A 16,930-nucleotide genomic window follows, 5' to 3' on the forward strand; every position below is an offset into this window, starting at 1 on the left:
GAGACATTAGTCTGTGTGTTTTAATGCATGTAAAATAACTCAGTACACTTATCATCAAAAGAAGGGGACTTGAGGTAAAACTCCTTGCTATTTTCCCTTCTTTTTTTTTGCAGAGAGATGCAAAGTTGAGCTGTTTCCAGACTTATGTGTCTTGTAGTTTGTTACTCTGGTTACTGCAGTCATCATCAGTGACTGATTCTCTAGTGTTACCATGGGATAAACTATTGCCATTGGTTACAGTTGAAGCTGATAAAGTCACCACCATAAAGGCTGACTCAGAGACCAGGTGAGTAAAACAAAGCTGTTTAGTTCTCTCTAGTAGACATAGGCATTTGGTCTCCTCCATTAAAGGCAGTGGACACTATTTGTAATTACTCAAAATAATTATTAGCATAAAACCTCACTTGGTGACGAGTAATGGGGAGAGGTTGATGGTATAAAACATTGTGAGAAACGGCTCCCTCTGAAGTAACGTAGTTTTCGAGAAAAAAGTAATTTTCCACGAATTTTATTTCGAGACCTCAGATTTAGAACTTGAGGTCTCGAAATCAACCATCTAAACGCACACAACTTCGTGTGACAAGGGTGTTTTTTCTTTCATTATTATCTCGCAACTTTGATGACCGATTGAGCTGAAATTTTTACAGGTTTGTTATTTTATGCATATGTTGAGATACACCAACTGTGAAGGCTAGTCTTTGACAATTGACAATAGTGTCCACTGTCTTTAGATGCACCCCTGTTTGAATCACTGGTACCGCTCACTAAGCTCGTATTTTCAGTACTGTTGCTTTGAGATTGGTGGTATCACAGCCCGACCATTCTCGGATGTTGTCTATACCCAGCGCATCTTCAACAGAACGATGGCATTCCTCTGGCACCGAAAGGATTTTAGAAACTGAGTTTGATTTGTGTCTCCAAAAAATAGAACTTACGTTACGCACTAATTGGAAAATATCAAACATTGTATCCATTATTAGGTCATGTCAATTTTTGTTTTGTTCAACCCTAAATAATTTTAAAATTTACCCAGTCAGTTAAGCCCGGTTCATGCTTCCTGCAAATGCGAATGCGAAGCGAATTTGACGTGAATTTGACGTTGCCCACAACTCAACTCAGTGCAAATTTCGTTGCGAATTTGTGACGTCAACATTCGTTTCGCATTCGCAGGAAGTATGAACCGGGCTTTACCCTTGTGTAGTTTTCCACCTCTTGAACCCCAATTCAAATCCAATCAGGAGCTCTGTGGAGATAGGGTTTTCAATCACTGACTGCTTAGGTTTTCCCTGGAATAATTCTCTGGGTTTTTCCTCCCACATCTAAAACTGAAACTTCCGTCATTGTCTTCTCTCCATCTCCATGGGTTCTTGGCTAGTACAGTGATTAAAAAACTTTCTTTAGAGTCCTTGCATGTTTTCACAACCAGAGTTAAAGGAACGTTACAGAGTTGGTAAGAAACAAAAATCTGAAGATCACAGATTTACATAAAACTTACACTGTCTCGTGATGATGAGAGTTGAAAACATCTCTTGAAATATTTCTGTCTGAAATGTCATATTTGATGAGAAATAAATAATCTAACTTTGCGTTTAGAGTTCATCGCTCAGTGAGCGTTTTATTCATTTTTAGTTTGGCATGGATGCAATGCAAAATTTTTAATCGGTCTTTCACTATTCTCTTGTGACCAAGACGGCTGATTGATCTCAAAGCAGGTTTGTCAGTTTATGCATATGGTGGATTACTTAAAGTGCTTACACTGCCAGCAACTGTTTTGTTAGCACAAACCAATTCTGTAATGTTCCTTTAATAAACGAAACAAAATAAAAAGTAAATGTCCTTAATTGAACTCCACAGCCTTGGTAGTGGAGATACAACCACAACACGTAAGATATCTAGCCTTCTACTATGCACAAGATGGCAGTGTATTAGTGTCTTACTACGAAGAGACCATGCTGGTAGTCTGTCTTTCCCTGGTGCCCAGCCTCATGAGACCATCTTGGCTGCATGTTTGAGAGATTTGTCGTTAGTCAAAGGTCCTGATGCGGTTCCATTACTTCAGTGTGCTAAGCTGCTCGTTAGTAAGGTAATTATGCTGATGAAAACTGTGTAATTAACTCTATACACATTTTTGTTTGTTAATTTTGTACTTTATTAGGGGCCCCTTTAAAAAAATATATAAAAACTGAATGAACTGAACATATATTAAAAGCAGCAATAAGTCAGGAGAGACAGCTAAGTCACATAATGAGTGAGGTCGTGGCCGAGCGAACAAAAGCACTAAGCTCAAGCTCTGGTGTTTCTGTTAGGCAGAGTGTGGGTTTGAATCCTGGTCGTGACACTTGTGTCCTTGAGCAAGACACTTAAATATAATTACTTCTCTCTACCCCTAGGGAGCTGAGATGGGATGCATTATATGGCCCAGTGACCAGGGGAGTTGGAGCTTTGAGAAGCCCTTGGGTGTGGAAAGCGAAATAATAAAAAAACAATTATTATTATTATTATTATTATTATTAGTGCTCTTTTGAATATGGCTTTAAAATGACCCACAGTAGGCTGATCTTTGATTTGGTCGTCAATGTCGTTCCACAGACAATACAGTGGCTTACTAACAGTATTGTCCGCAATATTACAAGATGCAAACAAAGATTCCTGTGTCTAATGGATAAACAATAAACTGATCTTACTTGTATCTCTACTACCGAGGTGATTGATGAGTCTACACCACTCTGCCTAGATGTCATCGACGCAGCCTGGTCATCTCTACAGGATGAATGGAGAGGTAAAGCACAGAAATTCTGGATTCTTTATTCTGCTGTGATCGAGTTGATCTTCCAACATTGCTTCCTGGGTTCCGCAGACCCCAAGACGCATGATGCTGTTGAAAAGGTAAATTCAGATTTTCAGGTTTAAAACATTTATGCAAGTTGTGGGCGGTGTCGTGGTCGAGTGACACTTGTGTCCCTCAGCAAGACACTTTACTATAATTTGCTTCTCTCCACCCAGGTAAATGGGTACCTGTGAGGGCAGAGATGGTTCTTGTGATTGATTCAGCTTAGTAGCACATGTTTGTTATATAGGCTGTATACTCCCCAGGGAGCTGAGATGGTTTAAGGAATGAATTAAGGCACAGTGACCGGGGGTAATAATGTTGGAAGCCCTTTCAGATGCCCTTTGGACGTGTAAAGCGCTATATAAAAACTGATAATTATTATTATTATTATTATTATTATTATTATTATTATTATTATTATTATTATTATTATTAAGTTCTCCACAAACAAGGCTAAAAGCCACTCTTGGTATGAGGCTACAAGAGGAAAAATGATTAAACGTGAAAAATAACTCGGGGGGGGGGGGGGGGAGCTGAAGGTAGGAATTGATATTCCTCTTAAAACAGTCTATATTGTAGGATGGAGGGAAACATGCACCAGGCAGGGTTTGGAATGGCTCCTTGGTCTAGGAGTTAGTTTGGCTTTGAACCTAAGACCTATGGTTTTACTAGCCAGTGCTCTACCAACTAACCTATCTTGTTGTGTTTAGCAGCATTCTGACTCTAGGAGAAGGCAAACCAATGATCATCTCAATTTTCAATAAGCATCCAGTACAGATTGACTAGAGCAGGGTTTGCACCTAAGACCCCCTTGGTTTACTAGCCAGTGCTCTGCCAACTGACCTATCTTGTTGTGTTGACCAGAGCAGGATTTGAACCTGCAACCTTCGGGTTTATGTGCCAAGGCTCTACCAACTCAGCTATCCCTTTTCCCCCTATAATTCCTGTATAGATGTTTAGCAGCATTCTGACACTAAGAGAAGGCCAACCAATGATCATCTCAATCTTCATAAAGCATTCAATAAAGATTTACTAGAGCGGGGTTTGAACCTAGGACCTTTTTGGTTTTTCTATAATTCCTGTATGGGTGATCAGCCGCATAGTAACACAAGAAGAAGGCAAACCCATAATCATTTCAATCTTCATAAAGCATCTAATAGAGATTGACTAGAGTGAGATTTGAACCCAAGACATTACGGTTTATGTGCCTGGGCTCTACCAACTCAGCTATCCTTTGTTTGTTCCTTTAATTAGATGTTTAGCAGCATACTGACTCTAGGAGAAGGCAAACCAATGATCATCTCAATCTTCATAAAGCATCTGATAACGATTGACTAGAGTGGAATTTGAACCTAGGACCTTTTTGTTTTTCCTATAATTCCTGTGTAGATGTTTAGCAGCATACTGACTCTAGGAGAAGGCAAACCCATGATCATCTCAATCTTCATAAAGCATCTAATAGAGACTGACTAGAGTGAGATTTGAACCCAAGACATTATGGTTTATGTGCCTGGGCTCTACCAACTCAGCTATCCTTTGTTTGTTCCTTTAATTAGATGTTTAGCAGCATACTGACTCTAGGAGAAGGCAAACCAATGATCATCTCAATCTTCATAAAGCATCTGATAACGATTGACTAGAGTGGAATTTGAACCTAGGACCTTTTTGTTTTTCCTATAATTCCTGTGTAGATGTTTAGCAGCATACTGACTCTAGGAGAAGGCAAACCAATGATCATCTCAATCTTCATAAAGCATCTTTGCAACCAGTGGTTAAATCAGATGAGAACTAAGCCCAGAATGACATCCACTCTGCGAGCTGTGTCTAATCATATCAATCAGTTATTGGAGGTGTGTGTGATGGGAACCAGGGTTAGCAAGGATACCAGGTAAGTCAGAATCTATTCCGTGGTAGTAGAATAAAAAGCAAGACCATAGAACGTAATCTACCTGGCAAAATATTCTGTAGCCTTTTGTCAGGCATCTGAAAGCATACACAATTGTGCAACAAGGGTGTTTTTTGTTGCATTACCCTCTTGCAACTTCCATGACCAATTGAGTCCAAATGTTCACAGGTTTGTTATTTTACGCAAATGTTGAGATGCACCGAGTGAGAAGACAATTACCAATAGTGTCCATTGTTTTTAAATGAATCATTTTCAATGTTGACAAATCTGAAAGTACAATTTAAGACACGGCAGAGTTTGTTGACGTTGATTGCAGGCTACAGCAGGATACTAGTGTCTTCTTGATCACATTGGATCAGCTGCAGTCTGTCAGGAAAGAACTCTCTATAAGGTAAAGTGGGAAGTTATGTTTTAATCTCACTGACAGGTGTTGATAGTATCCATAGTTAACCCTCCTACTGTGTGACCATTCAATGGTGAATACATGTACACGGTCAACCCTCCTACTGTCTGACCGTTCATGGATATTTCTTTTAAAAAGTACGCAGTCAACCCTCCTTACCATTTAACCATGAATGCGTGTACAAGGTCAGCTGTCCTACTGTCTGATTATTCTATGATGAATGCATGTACCAAGTCAACCCTCCTACTGTCTGACCATTAAATGATGAAAGTGTGTAATAAGTCAACTCTCTTACTGTCTGATCATTCAATGATGAACGCCTGTACTAAGTCAACCCTCCTACTGTCTGATCATTCAATGATAAATGTGTGTACTAAGTACAAGGTCAACCCTCCTACTGTCCAACCGTTCAATTATGAATTCATGTACTAAGTACACAGTCAACTACCTGTCTGACCATTCATTGATAAATGTGTGTGCAAAGTACAAAGTCAACCCTCCTACTGTCTGACCATTCAACATGGCCTCCGTCTAATTTCATGTCTGCACCGTTATTTGATTTAACTCATTTGTAAAAACATTACTATCTCATCTTTTCCTGTCATGTAAAATGCTTCCCTTTACGTTTTACAGTATGGAACAAAGGCCTGGTCATAGACGGGTCATTTTGCTGAATTTCTTGCTGACAGTTGCAAGAACAAAGACGTCGGAGTGCTGTCAACTCATTACTGATTTTGTACAAGGATTAGTTAAGAAGGTATGTAACTACATCAGGCAATGAGACTCCTCAACTTGTGGAAATTTATACCCAGTAAGCCAACATCTCATCGAGTTCCTAAGGGCATAATGGTTGGGTGCCGGATCGGAAAGCGTAAGGCGCTTTTTGTCCCGTCAACAGGCAGTCGTTTGCTCTAAAATTTCTCCTGAAAAAATATGGCATTACTGTTGCCCCAAATGACTTATGAATCACTCTTTGGTTTTTTTTAAACACAATTCTTCACATTAGCTTTTAGACTTTTTGCAGTTACACTTTTATTACATCAATATTGTTGGCACATAACGAGATTGGGGTCAACTTGTCTTTGCTGTTTCATTCCCTGTCTTTCACCTTTGTGGACCAAGAATTATAAAATCTACTGCGTGGCAGTATAATAAATAGCAAGACAAATTTGCAAGAACAATTTACTCTTAGTATTGTTGATATTGTATACATGGGGTTATTGCTAACTGAATATACATTAAACCTCACCATGCATTGCCTCGAAACCCATATAATTTGAATCTGTTTGTTGGTGAGACACTGCTCGAGAATTGCAAGGGCTGTGGGTTCGAATTCCACCTGAGTGAATGCCTGTGATTCTTTTCACAAAGCTCGTGAACATCCCTGTGAACTTACTCGAGAAAGTACTGAGTATACAGTGATAACGCACATCGGTTTATGGTTAAAAAAAAAAAAAAAAAACATTCTTTATCCCCAATGCAAACTTAACATATTGAATATTGTTTGTTGTTTAGTTCCTTGAGATGAAGAGGTTATGCAATGAACTCTCTGTTACATCGAGAGAATGTTAGACTATGGCAGACTCACCATGCCTCTTAACCCATATAATGTGATTCTCTTTGTTGTTTAGTTCCTTGAGATGAAGACTACAACAAGAAGAGGTTATGCAATGAACTCTCTATTACATCGAGAGAATGTAAGACTATGGCAGACTCTATTGCTTCTTGCACCATACATACAAAAGGTAAAGGACAATTTGGTTCTCACCAGTGGAAACAATATTTTTTCAAAAACTGAATCATTAACTAGGGTTTATTAGTCATTTTTGTACAAAAGAAAACTTAAAACATTGTACAAGGTTGCACACATTCAGCAGTTTTGCTCTTTTTCTGTGATTGTGATTGCTGTAGTCTCTTGACGATGACTAGATCAAGCTAGGCAAAACGTTGAGGCCATTTAAGTACTCACACCGCGGCAGTGAAGTTAATAACGAGAAGTCCCCTCGATCCACTTCAGCAAAAATAGTAGTCCCGGCCGATTTTCCTACCTTCCGCCCAGGTAGTGGTTAAAAGCAGGACAGTTCTTTTCATAACTGAAAAGTCTCCCAAATTCCGATATTCTACTCCACGGGAGTAGAATATAAAGCAAGACAAGTTCTCAAAAGAACATAATCTACCTATCAAGTAGATACACACATGGTGTTACCACAATATATACTGTAGGAATATTATTGTATGTTATTGTGGTTTTTTTTTCAGGAGTATGCCAGTGAGCTCTTGGATAATGTCTTAACATCAGCAGTGAAGGAGAAGCAATCCTCAGTACGTCATCTCATGGTATGGGTGGCTATTAGAGTATTACTATGTCATCCTAACCTACAGGAGATGGTGTGGGATCAAGTACACCAGGTAAATAAACAAACAAAAACAATAATAAAGTGGTCAATGACCGTGGTCAAGTGGTTAGACTGCAGGACTTGCAATCACAAGGTTGTGGGTTCGATTCCCCCAGCTAACTGCTGATTGCACAATGACTAGAATAAATATTGTCGTCTAGCTACCTAATCACAATTTCTTGATTTGTGTAATTCATAATCATAGACGTTAAGAGAGAGAGAGTTTGTGAGAGAGATTGGTTGTTGCCAGCTTGGTGTTTATGTCCCTTATGGGAGTTTGCCGAGTTCCCTTGATGGGAAGATCATTCAAACAAACAAAAAAACAAAACAAAATAATAATACAATTGGCTTCTTATAAAGCGCTCATATTGGTCACTCATTGAAGCTCAAGGTGCTTCAACATTCAGTATTTTTCCTGCAAGGTATGTTTTGAATTATGATACATGTACCTCTTTTAGATAGTTTACAAGTTGCTGTGGTGCAATACATGTATGCAGCCAATCTAATCAGGAGTACCAGGGCAAACCCCTTCTCTTTGCGAAATGTGCACTGGGTTCTTTTACATGTTTTACACACCACACAGGACCAATGGCTTAACGTCCCATTTGAAGGATGAAGCATCATGGTAAAGTGTCTTGTTTAAGGACACGGGTGTCATGTCTGGGACTTGAACCCACACTATTCAGGGACACCAGAGCTTGAGTCCGGTGCTCTAAACCACTAAGCCACGACGTACAAAAAATATAGTGGCTTCCGATTCTAAACCTGTGCAGGAGGGGCTCGTTAACCTTGGAAGGCACCCCTTTTTCTTTTCTTTTTTTTTAGTGTGAGAAGAAGGTAACTCATGATTTCAAACCACCCATCTCGGGGAGAGAGGAGTTGCGGCTAGCCAAATACTCCTATCCAATTGAAAAGCTTAGGCTCAAGATGGTGTATGGCCTCGACTCGATTGATGGGGGCTTCTCATATATTATTCATTATAATTATATTATGTTTTTTTATGTATCTAGCTAAGAGATACTTCAGAGAGTAACATTTGCCCATTGCTGATTCTCATTGCACATCTTGGTGTAGTACAACCGGATCTCAAACACAAGGTATGTACAAATGCTTTCTGATCATGTAGGGAGAGATTTTATTCACTATTAGATTTTTTAAATATTTTATAATTTCTTCATCATGTTAAAGGCACTGGACACCTTTGGTAATTGTCAAAGACCAGTATTCTCACTTGGTTCAACATATGCACAAATAACAAATCTATGAAAATTATTCATCGAAGATGTAAGCAAGTAATAAAAGAAAAAACACCCTTGGTGCACAAATGTGTGTGCTTTTCCATATGCCCGGGAAAGGCTTCAGGGCCCTAAGTCTTTCTCAGACTCAAATATTTTAGTGAGAAATTACCTTTTCTCTCAAAAATTATGTTACTCACAATAATTTGTACTACTAACAGCTCTCCGTTGGTCGTTACCAAGTAAGTATTTTACGTAAATAACTATCTTGAGTAATTACCAAAAGTGGCTAGTGCCTTTAAAGATACATAGGATCAAAAGGATTGAAAAGAAAAAACAAATTACTCAACCCAAATCCTTTTTGTTTGTCTAGGAGTCCTTTTACAAGCGAGCTTTCCCAGTGCTATTACCCCGTGCTTTGGTTCAGACATCATCCATCAGACATACAGGGCAGTTATGCGTCAAGAAGCTATGGCAGGATTGTACCAGGGATGGGCTGCAGGGCGCCATGGCGTCATTCCCAGCATTACTGGCTTGTATGGAATACCTTCATGATTTCAAGTAAGGAAGTTCTATCACTCTGTCTCCTTCATAGACTGCTTACACTTCTTTATTACTTTACTTTTCTAATGAGATATCGCCCAAATTACAAGTCCCGAACGGCCACTGCAAGGTTAGCAGCTACTCTTAAGCAGATTTGGGCTATCGACCCAAATTATCTTTCACCAGGGGTATGCTGCCACCTACTCGTATGATGAATAATAATAATAGTAACAATAATAGTAATAATAATAACAATAATAACAACATACAATTTATAAGGCGCACAGAAGGCGCTGGGCGCTAGCAAGCTGACAGATTGAACAGATGAGTCTTGAGGTTGTGTTTGAATGTAGACAGATCAGGTGTGTCCCTTAGCTCGTCTGGCAAGGAAACGGGGTTACCCCCATCATAGTCCATAAGGATGTAGGCATGGGTGTCATCCACCAAGAGTCTGGCTAGAGAGCAGAATGCACTACCTTCCCAACTTTTTACGAAGCAATTATGGTTAAGTGCCTTGCTCAAGGACACAAGTGACTGATGTCACTCAAAGCCTAATACTAGATAGAGAAGAGTGGATGGCAGTGACTAAGTCCCAATTTAGTGCAGGATAGCCTCGGTGACACAGTGGCCTACGTGACCTCATTGACCTTGTATGATACTTAAACTTTTGTTGCGAATGTGTTTAAATAATACAATTTTTTTTCTTTTCTTGTTTACATCAGTCCCAGCGTGTCTTCACATCAAAAGATGGACAGCAACTTCTTTCTCTTCAAAGTAAACCCGTGTCAAGATTACACCATACAGGTATGTCGATGTAACCAACCAATATTCCACTCTGGGGCCCAATTTCATAAAACTGTTGATCAGAAAATACTGCTTAGAAAGAATGAGTGGGGCACCAGTTGCAACAATGTACACCATGTGGAAATTAGGCTGGTAAACATATTCTGTTAAGCAGGATGTTTCTGTGTTTAGCAAAGATTTATGCTTACAGGCTTTATGAAATTGGCCTCTGGTCATTAATTAAATGTATGGGTATCACCATCCTCATTCCCAAAGCTGACATGATATTCTCCTGAAGTCGACTAGAGCATACTGATCGTAACGTTGAGTTATCAAACAACCATGGCCAAATTTTATTTTGTGGTGTGTCGTTGCCGAGTGGTTAAATGCACCAAACTCAAGCTCTTGCATTTTTGATGAATGGGGTGTGGGTCCGAGTCCCGGTTGTGACACTTGTGTCCTCAAGCATGACTCTGAACTGTTATTGCTTCGTCTTTTGGATGGGACGTAAAGCCGTAGGTCCAGTGTGTTGTGTAATGCATTTAAAAGAACCGAGTGCGCTGATGATAAAGGGAAGGGGTTCACCCCGGTGTTCCTGGTTTGATTGGCATGCATATTGCGTCACAGCACCTTGTAAACCATTATATTATGGTGCAATTTAAAGGAATGTGCCTCAACAAATACATAAGCTCCACATACCTTGTAGGAAAATACTGAGCGCTTTGAGATGCCCATCACAGGCTCTGCCACTCTGGTCAAGTTCAGTTTTTCTCAACTCAAAATCATATCTTAGTTTTGTTAACTTTGTTTCCAGACAATTTTCAACCTCCTGCCCTACCTGAGCTCCATAGCTGTTGATGAACTCCTAGAAGCAGAGTCTTTTGAGAAAGAGTGTCCGTCACTCTGGAGGAATGATGTGGACTCTCATCCTGTACTACCCCTGTACAATCCACCTGAGTCTCAGATTCAACAACAGTACCTATTGGCACGATCTGTGAAGGGGCCATCGGGTATGTGTATAAAGCCAATAGACTACGCAACTATTGTGTTTACAGTGTATTTGAAAGTTGGGACAGATGCACGATTTGTTTTACTTTGTGTAGGTTTTAAGGCATTGCATAGCAAGAGACTAATGTACATAAGGCTTGCAGTACACCATGTGATTATAATTACTTTGCTGCTAAAATATAGGATTCGAACTGCCTCCAGCAACCGGGCAAAGTCGCTGGTCTAGTTAGTAAAACATCTGCTCTAGAATGGCAAAGGTCGTTGGTTCGAATCCCATCTGAGTAAAAGTCTGTGTTTTTTTTTCACAGAACTTGGGGGGAAAAATCTGAGTATATATTGCTTTCACACATCGGTGTAAGGGTAACTACCGCGGGGTAGATTTTTGCTTTCGGGGACATGTAGCTCTGAAAAGAATTGTCCTGTAATTAAATGTGCGGGGCGGGAGGTAGTCCCACTCATTTTTAGGCTAGCAAAGAAATTTGCTAAGCAATATTTTCTGCTCAACAGCTTTATGAAAGTGGGCCCAGAGTTACAGACAATGTTTGACACCTCTCATCTCTCAGGTGGAATTTCATTGGACCAGGCTGAAACAGGCGAGGAATCAGATATACAGAAGAAGATGATTCCATGGCAGTCAATGAGCATACCTGGATTTGATGACCTGAGGTCAGAAGGTCATGATAGGTCATCTGGAGGTAGCCTGGTTCTTGTGGCGTCACTCGTTAATAAAGCACCCAATCTAGGAGGTAGGTACTCTTATATTATAGCATAAATCCCGGTTCATACTTTGTGTGAATGCGAATGCGAAGCAAATGTTGACGTCGCAAATTCTCAACAAATAATTTGCAGCAGTTGAGCTGTGCTCAACTCTCTTGCGAATTTGTAGCGAAAACAGAGTTTTGACGTCAAATCTCACGTCAAATTCGCTTCGCAGGAAGTATGAACCGGGCTTTAGAGATTATTGGAAAGTTGAATGCCGAGTTTTAGTGTGAAAGTTCTCTTAAGGTGGTTAAGTTCACTTTTATAAGAGTCCTTGGCTTTACAATCAGAATAAATGAAATAAAATGAAATTTGCAAAGGAGTGTAGTGTGATTTCTTACTAATACTCGACAAATTTACGGAAAAACTGCTTTTAAAAACAATTAATTTTTTTCATTTTGAGGATTGCTCTATGCAAGTTTGACATTGTCAGCTTTGAGAACAAACATACAGACTTAAAGACACTGGACACATTTGGTAATTGTCACAGACCAGTATTCTCACTTAGTGTATCCCAACATACATGTATGCATAAAATAACAAATCTGGGAAACTTTTGACTCAATTGGTCATCGGAGTTGCAAGAGAAAAAAGAAAACACGGAGTTGCAAGAGAAAAAAAGAAACACCCTTCTTGCAAGGTGTGTGCTTTCAGATGCATAAGAAAACGCATCAGGCCTGAAGTCTTAATATTTGAATGATAAAATACCTCTTTCTCAATGCTACGTTACTCAGAGGGAGCCGTTCCTCACAATGTTTTATACTACCAACAGCTATCCATTGCTCGTTACCAAGTAAGTTTGTATGCTTACAATTATTTTGAGTAATTACCAATAGTGTCCAGTGCCTTTAAATGCTTGTTTGTGTATGCAGGGTTGTGTCGTACGAGTCAAATCTTTGGGGTTTCGACGTTTGTTGTCAGCAGTCTGCGTGCTACAGAAGACAAAAACTTCAAAAGCGTCAGCGTGACTGCAGAAAAATGGCTGCCTATGATTGAGGTGAGTGTGATCAACGGGCATTTAGAAGAGAAAGTTTTAAAAGTGTTAATTGTAGTGGGCGAGTGTATGTAGAATCTCTGTGTCTCACCTAAACGTTGGTTACAAATTGTTACAGTTTAAGAAATAATTATTATAGATTGTTCTCGTCTTGTGTCATTGCTTTATATCTTTGATTGATTAATTTCTTCGAATTTGGGTCCTTTGGCACTTTGGCATTGATCTTTTGTTTTCTTAATTCCTGCATATTTAGGCCGTTGGCACTTTGGCACCTTTATATGTTTGTTTTCTTAAGTCCAGTATGTTCCGGCCATTTGGCACTTTGGCTTAACATCTTTGTTTTCTTAAGTCCCTCATATTTGGGCCATTTGAAGTGTACCTAACCTCTTTGTATGTAGACAACAAATGACCGGTGGTCATGTTTGCATTGGAGTGAAGGTGGACAACAAATTCAACTGATCTATATTGTTGATGAGTGTTGGATTCTTTTTCCATTACTTTGCCTTCTTAACAATCAGTCTGGCTAACATTCTATTTAAGGCAGAATGTACCTTTGGTTTTTGGTACAATTAAACTAACATATAAAAATTTCGTTTGAACTTTTGAGATGTAGCCCAAATTCCAGAGCGAATCCCTAATAGTATTAGACAATCTTAGAAAAGTTAGATTAAAGTTTTGGGGGCATACAAACTTACATAGCTTACATAACCACAATACTTCAAAGTGAAATTTTTCTCAAAATGCTTTATTACTATTGAAAGTTGCTGTGGGCTTCGAACCAATAGTTTGTTATTGCCATTGAATTGAAGCGTGATTAACGTATATCTTCCCTTTAATGCCCAGGTTCCTGTGAGTGATCTAGCTCCCTACCTCCAATCAATGAGGCATCAGGGTTATACTCTAGTCGGGGTTGAACAGACTGCGAGAAGCAAGTGTCTCACTCAATACAACTTCCCTCAACGCACTCTTTTATTACTCGGGTAAGTTGAACGTGTCAAAGTAGAATGTATTTTTTCACTTTACACCAATGTGTGTTTAGCACTGTATAGTCAGTGCTTTCAAGAGTCCTGTCAACAAAATCACAGGCATGTTACTCGGGTAGAATACAAACCCACTACCTTTACAATTCTAGGGCTGGGTCCAATTTTCTTACCGTGGAATTCTCTGTGCTTTATAATATTTTTCTGCTAATGAAACCAAGGATGCCTCATGAGTGAACTTAATCACTGTAGCTCACAAGCCTGATGAAACCTGATAGATGTTATGACTACCAATGAGTGAATTACTCAAGTATCAAATACAGCCAGGCAGAAATTTGAATCTATAAACCTGGCCAAAATAGGTGGGTCGCTAGACACTAAACATACCCTCCCAATCCCTCGCCCCTTCCAACAAAGTTGTTATCTTATGCTGGAGCACAGAACTGATATAGGCCCTTTTCAAATCCACAGCATGGCTTAAGATTCGTCAGAGACTCCGTTCTCTCATCTGAAGCCCTGAGCACCTACATGTATGCAAAGCAGGCAAGATTGTTAAAACAACTCTGGTGCCAAGCTAGCCTGAGGCCGAAGCCATGGTTTCTAAAAGGGCAGTAGGGGGAATGGGATAGTGAGATTTAGGCAGTATTGTAGCAGTTTAAAATCCACTTGCCTCTAGCTCATTTGCACTTGACTGCCTTTGTTACACCAGTGTACCTGTTTTATGTTTATAATAGATGTTAAATTTGCATCAGGGATAAAGAATATTAATTTTTGGTTTTTTACCCATACACCGATGTGTGAATAGCACTGTATACTCATTACTTTCCTGAGTCCTCTGGCACACACAAAAAAAAAAAAAAAGTTTTGTGTTTGTTTCGTTCTCATTTAGCCTTCGAGAAAGACTCTGCTAGGGTCAAAACATCAGGCCAATAACTAAACCCAAATAACTAAAATAATCTTTGTTTCATGTTGTTTTCTTTCCAGGCAAGAGAGAATGGGTATCCCAGTGGAGTTAATTCAACTACTAGATGTATGTGTTGAGATTCCGCAACAAGGAGTGATTCGATCTCTCAATGTACATGTCAGTGGTGCTTTACTCATATGGGAGTACACAAGACAAAGACTACTGGCTCAAATGACCACCCAGTGACAACGACCATCGAGTGACCACAGTGTAATCACTGCGTAACTTGACTCAGTACTCAAAGCAAAGTCTACTCTGTACTAAAATGACCAATGAGTGACCCTTGAGTTTTCACTAAGTGACTTGTCACTCAATCTCTTACTGAGGTACTCAAGACAAAGACTTCTGGCTAAAATGACCACTGTGTGACCACTGAGTATACTGAGTGACCATTGAGTGACATGTCACTCAATCTCATACTGGAGTATTCAAGACAGAGACTACTGGCTCAAATAACCACCGAGTGACCAAAGAGTAACCACTGAGTGACCACTGAGTAACTGCACAGTGACATGCCACTCAATCTCATACTTGAGTACTCAAGACATAAACTACTCTAGCTTAAATGACCACCGAGTGACCACAAAACAATCAAAGAGTGACCACAGAGTGACAAATTAATTGTAGTGTAATTTTTAAAAGTCCAAATCAAATTAAAAAGCAGTGTATACCTACATTAATTTTCAAAGACCTTGGTGTATCCCATATTTAATGGATAAGATTACAAATTTGGGCTCAATTGGTCATCAAATTTGCAAGAATTTAATGACAGAAAAATCACAAATGTGTGTGCTTTCAGATGTCTGAGAAAGGCCTGAAGTCGTCTCTTAGATTCAAATGTTTTAGTCAGAAATCACCTCTTTCTCAAAAACTTCAGTTACTTCACTTTTTATGCTAAAAATGTATTTCAAGTAATTACCAAACATGTACAGCGCCTTTAAAAGGATTATTACAATGGATCAACATCACAGATTTGAGCCCAGAGTACTAACTGGCCTGTATTCAAGAAAAAGATTCATGCAAATGCTGTATAAATATTGAAAATGCTTCTAAAAATATATGAAAGTTTGATACATGTACACTTCATCAATATGTACTGCAGTTGTCAAGATGTAAGTGCAGTATTTTTTAAAGTTAATCAATTTGACCTCTGTATAATCAATCCTATTTCCAAAACCATGTTTCAGATCATTTGTTTTGTTTAATACCTCAAATTACTTAAAGAACGTGCAGTTAACTTCTTAAAGATGAACAGAAATTTACTACAAATGCTTACATCCCAAATTTTGTTATAAACCTTTTGCTTGTATCGTTTTTTTGGTTTTTTTTAAATCAGACAAAACTGCTACATTAAATCATGTTATTGAATGACTAATATTTGATTGTTTGCTTTATTCATTTCTTCGACTCTTTCATGAATTCACTCAAAAATAATGAAAACTATGTTATATTTTTCCTGGAAAATAACAATGGAAAGCATAATCATAAAAATAATATGATGTTAAAAATTGAGTCGTTTGGGTTTGATTTGAGTCAGTAGTCTACAAGTAGCTAAGTACAAACAAATTATGCTTTCCAAAATAAAGTTACCAGCCAAATTACCATCTCACATGTACTATGTGTAGCTAGTATCCTGCTAATTTTTGCTAAGCAGTTATTTAAGCAGTATTGACATTTGGCACTGGTGTTCTTTTGCTCATCAGCAAGATGAACAAAATACCAAATACCACATGCATAATGTGGGTGGGCGGGGCTATGGGGGACTGGCAGAGACGGGTTGGCTGTGCTTGGCTGGGTTAAATGGGGGCGGGGATAACTGGTGATTACACCACTAAGATTATCACAAGTTTTTAAACGAGGGAAAGATGACATCTATTATTTTGTGAAAGATGAAATTATTGAGCCCTTGTGAAAAATTATTTTGTACAAATAAATTAAATAATATTTGATTACAAAAAGAAGACTATTTGGTATTTTTTTTTGTGGCTTTGCAAAATGAAAACCCTAAAATAATTATGATCTATTAATTTCTCTTTACCCCCTCTTTAAAACAATGTCCCCTACTTACCAGTCACACATAAGGTGTGCTAATTATCGGATGGGTATTATTGATTCTCCTTGCCTCTGGA

The 16,930-nt window shown here is 38.9% G+C and overlaps 1 protein-coding gene across 2 annotated transcripts in view; it reads left to right on the forward strand.

Annotated features, from left to right (window-relative positions):
* The window catches only part of LOC139941989 (probable methyltransferase TARBP1), a 32,559-nt gene extending 16,102 nt beyond the window's left edge, over positions 1 to 16,457 (forward strand). Inside the window, exons 13-28 of one of the 2 annotated variants that reach the window (XM_071938652.1) lie at positions 114 to 286; positions 1,855 to 2,083; positions 2,704 to 2,886; positions 4,522 to 4,718; positions 5,053 to 5,127; positions 5,773 to 5,896; positions 6,771 to 6,884; positions 7,399 to 7,548; positions 8,546 to 8,632; positions 9,144 to 9,331; positions 10,036 to 10,117; positions 10,911 to 11,106; positions 11,668 to 11,850; positions 12,736 to 12,860; positions 13,701 to 13,837; positions 14,822 to 16,457. In XM_071938652.1, coding sequence (XP_071794753.1) covers positions 114 to 286; positions 1,855 to 2,083; positions 2,704 to 2,886; positions 4,522 to 4,718; positions 5,053 to 5,127; positions 5,773 to 5,896; positions 6,771 to 6,884; positions 7,399 to 7,548; positions 8,546 to 8,632; positions 9,144 to 9,331; positions 10,036 to 10,117; positions 10,911 to 11,106; positions 11,668 to 11,850; positions 12,736 to 12,860; positions 13,701 to 13,837; positions 14,822 to 14,987 — 2,409 coding nt within the window. In that variant the 3' untranslated portion in view covers positions 14,988 to 16,457. Of the gene's footprint in view, positions 1 to 113; positions 287 to 1,854; positions 2,084 to 2,703; positions 2,887 to 4,521; positions 4,719 to 5,052; positions 5,128 to 5,772; positions 5,897 to 6,770; positions 6,885 to 7,398; positions 7,549 to 8,545; positions 8,633 to 9,143; positions 9,332 to 10,035; positions 10,118 to 10,910; positions 11,107 to 11,667; positions 11,851 to 12,735; positions 12,861 to 13,700; positions 13,838 to 14,308; positions 14,387 to 14,821 lie in introns of those variants that run through there. The other variant, XM_071938659.1, reaches the window with a different exon arrangement.
* The last annotated feature ends 473 nt before the right edge of the window (positions 16,458 to 16,930 follow it).

This window comes from Asterias amurensis, chromosome 1 (assembly GCF_032118995.1).
Source record: "Asterias amurensis chromosome 1, ASM3211899v1".
NCBI classification, from domain to species: Eukaryota; Metazoa; Echinodermata; class Asteroidea; order Forcipulatida; family Asteriidae; genus Asterias; species Asterias amurensis.